This window comes from Gekko japonicus, unplaced genomic scaffold (genome assembly GCF_001447785.1).
Source record: "Gekko japonicus isolate JY-2015 unplaced genomic scaffold, Gekko_japonicus_V1.1 scaffold5, whole genome shotgun sequence".
NCBI lineage: Eukaryota > Metazoa > Chordata > Lepidosauria > Squamata > Gekkonidae > Gekko > Gekko japonicus.
The window spans coordinates 2,022,353-2,034,609 of NW_015168652.1; the positions used below are offsets into that span (position 1 = coordinate 2,022,353).

General features: G+C 43.4%; 2 protein-coding genes across 5 annotated transcripts in view; one reads left to right on the top strand and one right to left on the bottom strand.

Annotated features, from left to right (window-relative positions):
- PSMC2 (proteasome 26S subunit, ATPase 2) overlaps positions 1-2,748 on the bottom strand; it is a 10,225-nt gene extending 7,477 nt beyond the window's left edge. The window contains exons 1-3 of the mRNA XM_015415059.1: positions 2,592-2,748; positions 1,626-1,663; positions 203-284 (exon numbers count right to left, since the gene is read on the bottom strand). Coding sequence (XP_015270545.1) covers positions 203-284; positions 1,626-1,663; positions 2,592-2,661 — 190 coding nt within the window. The 5' untranslated portion in view covers positions 2,662-2,748. The remainder of the gene's footprint in view (positions 1-202; positions 285-1,625; positions 1,664-2,591) is intronic.
- A 2,189-nt stretch (positions 2,749-4,937) lies between these two features.
- DNAJC2 (DnaJ heat shock protein family (Hsp40) member C2) overlaps positions 4,938-12,257 on the top strand; it is a 31,504-nt gene continuing 24,184 nt past the window's right edge. For 3 of the 4 annotated variants that reach the window (XM_015415085.1, XM_015415084.1, XM_015415086.1), the window contains exons 1-3: positions 4,938-5,058; positions 8,287-8,477; positions 10,492-10,567. In XM_015415085.1, coding sequence (XP_015270571.1) covers positions 4,998-5,058; positions 8,287-8,477; positions 10,492-10,567 — 328 coding nt within the window. In that variant the 5' untranslated portion in view covers positions 4,938-4,997. The remainder of the gene's footprint in view (positions 5,059-8,286; positions 8,478-10,491; positions 10,568-12,257) is intronic. The other variant, XM_015415087.1, reaches the window with a different exon arrangement.

Sequence of the window (12,257 nt, forward strand, 5' to 3'; positions counted from 1 at the left end):
CCCCCCGGGCCAACTTCTGCAAACTCCCTCTTTGCTGCAAAGCTTTTTCTGGGAATGGCCAATACCCAATTCTATGGAAGAGGGAGAGGCATTTTTGTGTAAGAATTGTGAGTTGTATTCCTCAAGAGACGTAACAATTTGAACAGTTAAGATGGACGTGAAAGAGAAATATGCTTCCAACAGACACCTGCAAAATACATACCGGTGAGCTCATTGATCTTCTTAAGTAGTTGCTGAATGTCATCTTCTACTTGCTTGATCTGCCTTGAGTAAGTGCTCTGGCCCTGGTCATTTTTTTTAAAAAGTTAAAGGGACAAGGTTCAGGAAATAAAGAAAAATATGTGAGCAAATAGGTCATCCAAGTTATAACCAAACTACCTTTTTATAATTAAAGAGTCAACTGTCAAAATTCAGATCAACAAAGAGCCAGTGTAAAAAAGCCTATTTGCAAAACTGAACATATACAACTTAAAGTTACTGATAATGGAGATAGTGATTAATAAATCAGCAATCCAAACACTGGTTGTTATGAGTCCTTTATCAGGAAGGAGCACACACGAGGTGTCGTAATAAGTAAATATACACAGGAGAACTCCCGCGTGATTGTTTTAGTCCCCTTGCATAAACCTACATATAGTTCGCAATTGGATTACCAACAACTTTTTATTGCTCTCACTTCCCTTTCTGAAAAACCTTCTGGTCCCAGAAAAGACTTAGTCCACCACTCTTTCACAAATTGGATATTCCAGCATCCCACCTGCCCATCCAATTCAGTTTCTTTTTTGAAAAGCCATAAGTGCTTTCATGCCAAGCCACATCTGGATCTATAGCCATTGGCTGCAGAGTCCTGCACAGTCACTTCCTAATTCCACTGGCAGCAGTTCTTCAAGATCTCAGGCAGAGCTACTTTCTTAGCCCTGTTATGAGAATACATGAGTCACTGGAAAAGACAATAATGCTAGGAAAAGTTGAGGGCAGCAGGAAAAGAGGAAGACCCAATATGTGGTGGATTGATTAAATAAAGGAAGCCACGATCTTCAGTCTAAAAGACCTGAGCAAGGCTATTAATGATAGGACATTTTGGTGGTAATTCATTCATAGAGTTGCCATAAGTTGGAAGTGACTTGATAGCACATAACACACACAAGCTACAGCCTTGTTCAGACCTTCCCTTGGTTTAGTAGAGTGATATATACTATCATTTCAGAGCTTATGAACCTCATGAGTTGGTAAGTATCAGTACCAGCTTGTGCATATGTGGACAATACTTTTAGGAGTTGTTGTTTATGGGGCTTGAGTCTCTTCACAGCTCTTTATTTCTGCAGCATTTCCAATTACAGCATAGGCCGCTTGCCCTAAATTGTATGTGAAGACATAGTTTCGTCTTTTGGACCCACTCCTGGAAAGTGTAAGTTTCAAGCCTTCCATTTGCATCTTACAAGATAGATTTTGAGAATGGCTTTTTGCTAATTGAAATCTTTACTAACGTTAAAAGCTGTCAGCTACTGCTACAAAACTTAGGCACTGCTTTAAGCCAAGTCGCATCGGGCAAGATGTTTGGGCAAGATGTTTGCCAAACTCTTCAGGGTAAACACTTCTTGAGTTTAATTGTCTAAAGTACTTACATAGGTTTTCAACAGGGCAATGTCACCTTCATCCAAAGCTGCAAGAAAGAGATACAAACCCACATTACCTTAAAAGGTAAAGAAAGTATCTTTTGCTTTTACGTTAAAATTAAAGCCCCACCCTGGCGAAGAATCCCATCAACAATTTTATCAGTTTGACCAAAAAGCCAATCCTGTATAAATAAGATGCAGTATTTGATTTACTTAAATTTATTGTCCACATTTATCACTGAGACTCAAAAGTTTACTACTCGGTATAAGGAGATAACTAATAAGTAATGCACTAGGACTAGGGTTACAGAAATCTGAACCCAGCAGACTATTAAACACACTATACTATACAAATACAATGCAGACAATGGTGTTATAATGCTGAAAATTGGTATCGTACCATCAGAAAACAATGCAGTGACAACAGGTGTACTGCAAACAGATATATACATCCTGTTCACAGCCATGCAGGCCACAGTCCCTTTTCCTTTATAAAACATCTGCCTGAAGCATTCTGGTACAGTATATGACCTTTATGAACATTCTCTCCTGAACGAGTCCTGTCTCACATACTTTGTTAAGCATTAAAAATACTAAAACAGTATGCTAAAATGGCAAACCTAAAAATATTTACTAGCAAGCAAATTCCACTTTGCGCAGCACATCAAACACTCTAAAGAGCTATACAGTGAGCATTAAAAGTCTATGTCCAAAACAAATCAGTGTACTAGGAAAAGGAAGCTCCTTTACAGCTATAATCCTGAGTTTGGAGCGGCCCACCGAACGCAACAGGGTTTACTTTGGAGAAAATACACACTGCAGATTGTCATTCTGGGGTGGGTGGAACGAATCTCAGGCCTGAGAACAACGCATGACCAGTGGAACCCAAACAGCGCCCAAAAGGGGACCTGCGGACTGGCATCGTTTCCTTCAGAGGGTAGCCGATTTTAAAGTGGGGCTATTGTACGCTCTCACCGCGGATGGGCTTATCCTCCTTCTCCTCTTCTTTGGTTTTGCGCTGATCGGCGCCCAGGTAATCCGGCATTATAGCACCCCTTCCAGAAGCTCCGAGCTAGGAACCTTCCCAGACAACCAGTCACTACACATGCGCAACTTCAGTATTACACAGCACTAACGAACACTTTCTTCCGCGCCAGGAAAGGAAATTACGTCAACAGTAGGCACCAACTTCCCGGCTCGGGGAAGAGGGAAGGAAATAGGTGACGGAACAACGCAGTGATGTTTCCATAGCCCCCCCCCCTCTCTTAAAAGGCTGTATTGATTTGCGGTTTTAAATTGAAAGCCAATCGTGGCCCATAGAGATAGAAAAGAATGCTCCATAGAACTTTCGGCATCAAGATTTTATTTCTGTCTCCCCGACCGTGGACGCCCAACTTCTGAATTGTGACAAAACAGAGGAATTAAAGAATTATGATAAATTTGGCAAAAGGAAGGAGGGACGGGGACGGGGAGGGGGGAAAGAGAAAACCTCTTTTGTGCCTGTTCTCAAAGAATGGCATGGTTCCAGTCTGTAATAACAACCATTATCCGGGACATACTAAAACTAAGGACAGCGATTGATTGCCCATAGGGAATACATGAGTGTCCATAGAGAATAATGGAGAGGAGGCTTGCCCAGAGAAGATAGAGGTCATTCTTGCTCCCCCAGCTCTCCTTAGGGGCTCTTTTAAAAGTTATGGCTGCCGCCGCTGGCACCAGCAGCTGCAATGGCCGCAGGGGGGAGTACGCGAAACCTTCCCCCACCTCCCTGAGCCCGGGGTTGGTGGCCTTGGACTCGTAGGGGCAAATTCCATCTCTGGCGTGTGGGCGTTGCCGCTCTGCCATCACACGCAAGAGGATATTCTGGCTCCCCCAGCCCTCCTTAGGGGCTCTTTTAAAAGTTATGGCCGCCGCACTGGCGCCAGCAGCTGCAATGGCCGCGCGGGGGATGTTCCCCGCCTCTCTGAGCCCCGGGGTGGTGGCCTTGGACTCGTAGGGGCAAATTCCACCTCTCGCATCTGATGGCCAAGCGGCATTGCCGGTCGGCCATCACATGCAAGAGGTCATTCTGGCTCCTCCAGCATTCCTTAGGTAAAGGTTTCCCTTGCTTGAAAGCCACTCGGGTCCGACTCTAGGGTTGCAGTGCTCATCTCCGTTTCAAAGCCAAAGAGCCAGCGCTGTCCGAAGATGTTTCTGTGGTCATGTGGCCAGCATGACTAAACACCAAGGCGCACATAACGTTGTTACCTTCCCACCAAAGTGGTACCTATTTATCTACTTGCAATTTCTTGCTTTCGAACTGCTAGGTTGGCAGGAGCTGGAACTAGAGATGGGAGCTCACTCCGTCATGCGGCAACTCTGATCTCGAACTGCTGAACTACTGACCTTCCACAGCCTGCAGTTCAGCGTCTTAACCACTTCAGCCACCACAGCTCCTCAGCTCACCTTAGGGGCTCTTTAAAAAGTAATGGCCGCCGCGCTGTAGCCAACAGCTGCAATTGCGACAGGGTGGGAAACGTTCCCCCACCTCCCTGATCCCCAGGGTGGTGGCCTTGGACTCCTAGGGGCCACCTTTTGCGTGATGCCGTGGCCATCACATGCGAGAGGTCATTCTGGCTCCCCCAGCCCCAGAAAGTTATGGCCCCCTCGCTAGCGTGCCAGCAGCTGCAATGGCCGCAGGGGGGGGGTTGGGCACGAGTTCCCCGCCGCCCTGAGCCCCGGGGTGGTGGCCTTGGTCTCGTAGGGGCAAATTCCGCCTCTCCGCCTTCTGTCTGTATTTTCTTTGGAGGATTAGAGCAGCTGTTTGTTTTCAGGCACTTCTAGAGGGGTTCGTCTATGGTGGCAAAATAATTATAAAACATAAGACTGGTGGCATAGTGAGGCGACACTTGAAGGCCTCATGATGGAATTAACCCGCTGCCTTAATAGCACCCCATGATCCCCCCATAACCTGCCCCATAAGAAGGAATCTCGGTTTTATTTTCAGACGTATCTGAGAAAGTGAGCTTTGGCTCAAGGAAGCTCATACTGAAATAAATCTCCTTAAGGACATTTTTTTATTTGTAAACAACAGACTAACGTGGTTAACCGTAAAAACTGATTCCAACGTGAGTTTTCGGGCGTCTGAGCTTGCTTCCTCAGACGCCACGAAGAGCTCCCGCAGGCACAATCGCTGGTCTTTAAGATCCCACGGGAGTTCTACATTCTATTACGTTCAGATAGGCTTCTGAGGTAAAACGGAAGAGGGGGGGCGAGTGACCCAGCCCGTGCCCCGGAAGCGGTTGCTGGGTTCCTGCACACGCCGGCTTTTAGTAACCAGCGACCGGGGCCGAGAGGAAAGCCGCCGGGCTGTGGCGCGCAGGGGGCTCCTCAGAGGGCGCCATGATGCTGCGTGGGGCTCCTGAGGGACAGGCCACGGCTGTCACCCGGCCCCTGTCCACGGGTAGGCCGCGGCTCGTCTGTCCTTTCCTCCCCGGCCCAGGGCGGCCCTTCTCTCTCTCTCTCTCTTTCTCCTTGCGCTGCCCGGCAGCGGAAGCCTCGGGCTCCCCGAGATCGGGGATGGCTGGTCTTCGTGCAGGTTCATTCCCGGCTCCTCTTCGGGGGGTGGAAGTGCTTCTGCTCCGGGAAGGAGGAGTGTTGCCTGACCCTCGGCTGGCCTTGTCCGACTAGGCTCCCTGTCCGGGGGGGGGGGGGCGCGGGTTTAGCAGCTCGGGCGTCTCGCGTGTAGCAGCGATCCGTCCGGCACGGCTAAGAAGAGTTGGTCCTATTGAACTTCTTTTTTGCAGCTGTCAAGACTGGCCAGAAGGAAAAAAGAGTAGTAGCCAGAGATAGTGCTGGGACGGGAAGGGAGGCTACGCTGGGGATAAGGGAGAGGCTTTCGGTTGAGACCAGAACAAACTCTCCCACCTACCCATCTTTATTTTACAAATACTTTTTTCATAGAGGTGGGCACCTCTTTTTTTGGGGGGGAGGGTTTAATTTTATAACCTGGGTCGGTAGAATCATCTGTTTTCCTGGAATAATTAGCTTCTCTTTTCCACGGTGAGGCTTCTTTGATATTTGTGGAAATAGTTATTTCAGTAAAGTTAAACCCTTAATGAAGCATAACGTTCCTGTTGACAGAACAGGTGCATGTAAAGGAAAAGACAATTTCCTGATAGCTGAAAAATGCCCCTGATCCCACTGTTCTTTGGTAACTGCAAAGCAATGGAATGCTTCAGTTTTCCCATTTTCTCCAATTAAAGCCTTCCACCACAAAATTCTGCTTCTGTGTAAACTTTCTCATAGGTTATTAGGAAACTCATCTACGGCTGCGGTCACACGGAGCATTAGCCACACTACTGAGACGGATGATAGGTGGATTTTCCGGGCACGATCACACTGCAACATCTGGGAAGCGTAGAGCTCCCATGGAGCTGAAGATGTGGAGTTAAAAACTAGTACCTCTGAGGTACTAGTTTCCGGAAACCGCGGGGCAAGGGCTAGCATCTGATCGCGTTTCCGGTGGTAGTCCGTGGCATCCGGCACCCACCCATGTCCCGTCACAAACAGGTTTTTTTTCCCAAGTCTCCACAGGATGCGCACAAGCACCCAACGGCGCATGCGCACGAAGAGAAAAGCAAAAGTTCTGTTGCTCCGCAGAATCACGCATGCCGTTGGTGAGATCACGCTGCGTCATGTGATCGCCACCTCGCCCCTACCCATGGGACCTCGACGGGACGTGTGATCGGGCGGCCGCGCGTTATTTTGCTCCGGGGCAAACTGCCACGCTTCCCCCCTCCCCCCGCATTTTATGGCCAGTTTGACCAGGACCTTTAAAACTTTTGCTCCTGACAATTATGATGGCACAGAAGAGTATAGAATTCACAGTTGCCAAAGATGTAATGTGACTTTTCAAGAGCAAAGTGACTTTTCAATGAGGATTTTGGTTAGCCATCTTGGTTACTAATGATGTGCTACTGTTAATCATGGATTGGACTCCTATCAGCTTTTCTACAGATGTAAGAATAAGCAGAGGCCCTTTTGACACCACTTCCCTAGGCTACACTGGGAATTGTGAGATGGTGGGTGGGGCTACAACCATCAAAAAAGATTGCCATTCCTTCTTCTTGCACAAGTGGAAAAACTTTAGAATCTAAATACCATGTATTTAGTGCCAACCATACTTCCCTTTTACCAGGCCCACTTTTTCATGTGAAAATCACATAAAACTGGCCTTGTAAAAAGTGGTGTTGGTTTCAGGATGTAAATCCTGGTGACATATATATATATATATGCTCAGAATAATTATTAAATTAATGCTCCAGTCTAGGAATATGTCTACATATTTTGTGGATATAGGGTTTATGCAGTTGTATTCATTTTGAAAATACTTGTATGGGTTAAGTGACTAAACTCTGTACTTATTATATGAAGGAAGCTTTTTTGTATTGGCTAGTATGTTTGGTACCATAACTTAAGTCACCTAACACTTGTTTCATGTTGCGTTAGTGGAGCCTTCAGTTTGAGCTAAATAAATCAGTACTTTTGCTCATCTCCTTGAGGTTTGCCTGGCACCTATGTTGTTCTCTTTTAAGTGTCAGGCCAAAATATCTTGTTTTCAAGGCTCTTAATTAAGGGGCTGATTTTTTACACTATCTTTATAGTGTGATTTTAGTCTGAAATATGGTATTCATCTTTAGCTTCTCAACTATCCACATTTTTATTTTCAGGTTGGGTTCCCCCCCCCCCCCCCCCCAATTTCCAACTTTTTGATACTTTACTTTGCAAGCCACCTCAGGCATAAAAGTGTCCTAAATAGATACATGTAAGGTGGTACAGTCTCCCCATCTCCATTGTACTTCAACAGTATCTCTGTCAGGTAGGTTAGGCTGAGAAAGAGTGACTGGCCTAGTGTCACCCAGCAAGCCATGTGGCACTATGGAGATTTGAACCTGGGTCTCTTGAGTCCAGCACTTGACCACTACACCAAACTTGCTGTGCAAAATCTACATGAGTCAGGATTTCAGGTAGTGGAGAAAGGGGTTCCCTATACGAGTTATTTTCTTAGCAAATAGGTCATGTAGCACCAAATATCCTGTTATATCTGATTCCTGAAATGTATTACAACCATCACAGGTTTTAATTTGTTGTCCCAATGTTGAGCAAATTGGAAGGTCTTGTAAACCTGTTTATTTTTAAAGTTGTTAGCAATAGAAAGTGAAGATCCTGGAAATGTTAAACCAACATATCAGTGAAATATATAGCTATTACTTGATCACTGGCAAAAATAAACTTAAGTAATGAAATGAATATTTTATTTATTTTAGAAAGCAAAATGTAGCATAATTAAAATTATAAATAAAATATAAATAAAAACAATTTTAAAATCATTACAGCTGTTCTCAAACATGAGTATAAAAACATAAAAATAATGTCAATGATTAAGGAAAAAACAAATCTTGTCAAATTCAGCCAGTACAAAGTGCCATCCTCAAGAGTCAGGTGACCTCTGAAATACTGAGAAAGTGGCCAACTACCCTTCGAAGAGCTGGTCTGGCCCTCTGTCCTCACAACCCTACAAAAGCCAGGACACAGAGAAGTGACCACTTCCCAGGAGTTCTGAGGTAGCAGGAAAAATTCTGTATGAGGGGAGACACTTGATAAGTTGGTCTTGTGCTTTCTTTCACAGCTTCTGTGCTCTGCCAAGTTGAGCCTGTGGGGCGATGGTTTGAAGCATTTGTTAAGAGGAGAAACATGCATGTTTCTGCCTCTTTCCAGGAGCTGGAAGATGAGAAAGAGCTCTCTGAAGAGTCGGGAGATGAAGAACTACAGCTGGAAGAATTTCCTATGTTGAAAACACTTGATCCAAAGGACTGGAAGGTACATGTGGCAATTTTGTTTGCTTATGGTTTTCATGACAGTTGCCTATGATTAGCAGTGACTCTCTTCAAGATTGCAAAATAAAATAATTATTTTTCATTCTGTGCATTGTTTATTCATAGACTTTTTTCCCAAAGAGAGATGAGATGTGTAAAGTGCAAAATGTTTTGGGCTTATGAATTCAAAAGCAGATTTTATACAATATTGTGAAAGGTGTTGTTGGGTTGATTTGATATGAAAGATTTTTTGAAGTAGCCACTTTTCCCTCTTTGGGAAATTAAGTCCCCCTCTCCTTGAGTGGATTACCCAGTAGCATTTGGTGTTATGGTTTGTCTTTTCTAATAGGGTTGTGCTTATAACATGCAGTTTTTCTGGTCACTGTAATGCTAGCCATATAATTCCAAACTAACCTGCATCTGCTAGAGTAAAAGTAAGACTGCTGGAGCTCCAAAGCTCTCAACAGTATGAGGGACAACCCATAATTAGGCAAACAGTGCATTTTGTGCTCTAAAGTTCCAATAAAGGGCATAATTTCTATCTTGTACTGAATTTGTCTGTTATGGAACTTTTTTATTGCTGATGTACACACTTTCCTTTCCCCTAACTTACAGGTTATAGGTAAAATCATAAAATTCCACATTAACCCATGTCACACCTACCCATAGAAATCACTGCCCAGGCTCTCTCAAGGGTTTCTAAAGGCTGGAACTGACCAGGCACCCCCCCCCCACACACACACATTTGCTCATCGAACAGGTCTGACACGTAGCAACTTATTTGGAGATATCACTTCTCATCCCAGGTGTCTTTGGATCAAATGCAAAGTCTTTAAATAACCAAAGTGCCCAGATAGTTTGTTGTCATGTCCCATGTTTGTAACATGACAAGCGAAGGGGGGAAAAAACAGAACTTAAGGAAATGAAAGCCTATGCTGTGCATATGTTTTTTCTCTCTTGTACGTCAAGCTCTAAAAAGGTCCAGTATTACACAATTAAGGTTGATAATGAAGAAATTGTTCAAGATTTTCTATTCCTTGGCTCCATCATCAATCAAAAGAGAGACTGCACCCAAGAAGGAGATTGAAACTGGGGAGGGCAGCCATGAAAGAGCTAGCAATGATCCTTAACAGTAAAGATGTGTTGCTGGCAACCAAAAGCAAGTTTTCATACCATAGCATTCCCCTTTACTATGTATGGGTGTGAAAGTTGGATAATGAAGAAGGCTGACAAGAAGAAAGTAGTAGAGTTTGAGTCCAGTGGCACCTTTAAGACCAACAAAATTTATTCAAGGTTCCTTTGAAATATGGTGTTGAAGGAGAGTTTTATGGGTACCGTGAACCACCAAAAAGACAAATAAGTGGGTTCTAGACCTAATCAAGCCTGAACTCTCCCTAAAAGCTAAAGTGATTTAATTGAGGCTGTCATAATTTGGTCACATCATGAGAAGACAAGAGTCACTGGAAAAGACAATAATGCAACGAAAAGTCAAAGGCAGCAGGAAAAGAGGAAGACCCAACATGAGATGGATTGATTCCATCAAGGAAGCTGTGACCCTCAGTTTGCAAGACCTGAGAATGGCTGTTAATAACGGCATTTTGGAGGGCATTAATTCATAGGGCCACCAAGTTGGAAGCGACTTAGCACTTAATACACATTAGTCTAAAGACTAGAAAGACAGCAGTAATAGGGAAAGGTTGATGGGTAGGAGAGGAATAGTAAATAACTTTGCTATTTGTCTGCTTTCATGGGCAGTTGCTACTTAACATAGGTGATTGAAAAATTATAATACTGTGTTTCAAGCTACTTTATTGAGTTGATTTACAGTGATTCTGCTAGCAATTACATCAGTAATACCTTGGAACATTTTCCCCAGTTGACTGTTGATCTTTAACCTGCTGCACACTTTGTGCTTTGCCAGAATTGGAAAGACTTCCTTATTTGTTGATGTTTTTATTTTGTAAATGTATTTAATTTCATTTAGATAGCAGCCGTTAATATTTACTTGTCTTTCTCAGAATCAGGACCACTATCTGGTTCTTGGACTGGGACATATGCGATTCAAGGCTTCTCAGAAACAAATTAAAGCAGCTCGTAAGTACCTGGCATTGATTCTTGGTGATGAAAATGCTTTAGCTTGTGTAGACAGTTCTGTGCTGGTTTTTAAAAATATCGATTTCAAAAAGAAAACATTTGACTTGCTTTATATTTCTTTTCAACAAAAGTGTTCTCAAAACTGTTCACATAAAAATTCAAACTAGTAAAAATATTATAAAAGTAAAAATATGGTGATATATAAGAGCCTTCTTTGTGAATGGAGCTTGATCCAGGTTTAATGGAGGGGTGCCTAGCGGCTGTCTCCACACCTTCTGATAGCTCCTGCAGTGGCATTTGGAAGCTGGGAGAAGTATGTGAGACACCCCCTCCGAAAAAAATCTGAAGTGCTGATCTGGTATAAGAGTCTTTGCAATCAGTGTCATGAGAAGGCATCTTCTCTTCCCCCACAGACCCTCAGCCAGTCTGACCCTGCATGCCAAGAATTGGGGGAAGGGTACTTTGGCTGCAGCAGCACAGGTATTGTGTTAAGCTGAGTCTGTCCTTGGAAAAATGCGACCTAGAGAATTCAGTATCAGGAATCAAAACAGTCAAGCGTCAGTGTTTGAACTTCAGCTAATGCTAATGCAGTCATTCGATTCTTAACTGGTATTCACAGCCAAAAATTCAGGGTTAAAAGGTTACTGCTCACAGTTTGTTTCTGGGCTCAGTTCAAAGTACTGCTTTTAACCTTCAAAACCCAAAATGCCCTTGGTAGCTGTCAGTGCAGTTCTGTATAGATTGGCTTGGGATTGCACTGTAAAGGATGGATTTCTTCTTTGTGCGAGCCTTGTATGTATTCTTGTCTTTGGAGACAAAATGGACATTAATTGGAGAGAGGGCATTTTTTGTGTTGGCACCCACATTTGAGAATCCTCTCCCTAAGCATGCTTATCTGGCATGATCTTTGTTAATATTTAGGTGCCAGGCAAAGTCCACCCTCTTCTCTTGTGTTTTGAATTTGCATCTTGGATTCAGTTGTCTGGTTGTTGTTGTTTTTTATTATTATGTTCTTAATTCTGTTGTTGGACTCAGGTTGCATGGTTTTGTTGTTTTATTTTTATCTTTTTTGTAAGCCGCCCTGATGGCTTTATGCCAAAAGGCAAGGTTAATTGCCTTCAATAAATAAATGCTCCTGGTTTCTGATGACCCAGATGTAATTTTTATATGTAATCTTCTGGAATCTCAGTACCTTGTGCAACCCCCCCCCCCCATTCCAATACATTTTGGTGATATCATCCAAAAATGATGTTCTTAACTGCTTCATCAACATTAATATTGTGGTGTTTAGTAGGAGTTTTCATAATTTTTGTCTCACTTAACAGCAAACCCCCTTAGTGAACTCTGGTGAATTTAAGAGGGCTTGCTTTCTTTTAGACATAATTAGGAGTGCAGCCTAAATCACCAATAACTTGTATATGCAAAGTTGCATAGAGAACTTCACTAAGTGTGTTTGATAGAAAATTGCGACTCAATCACACCAACACACAAAAAAACCAGTTTAACCTTTACTGTGGGAAAATACCTAGAGTATTAACTGGCACAGATTGGAAGAAACAATTGTATTAACTTCTCTCTATCTCATAGGTCAGCTAGAACACCAACATATGAAAGTTCTTGTCCATCAAAATTAAATTGCATCTTTTATTAATTTCTTTGCTTTTTGCTGTCTACAAGATGTAATAAGGGT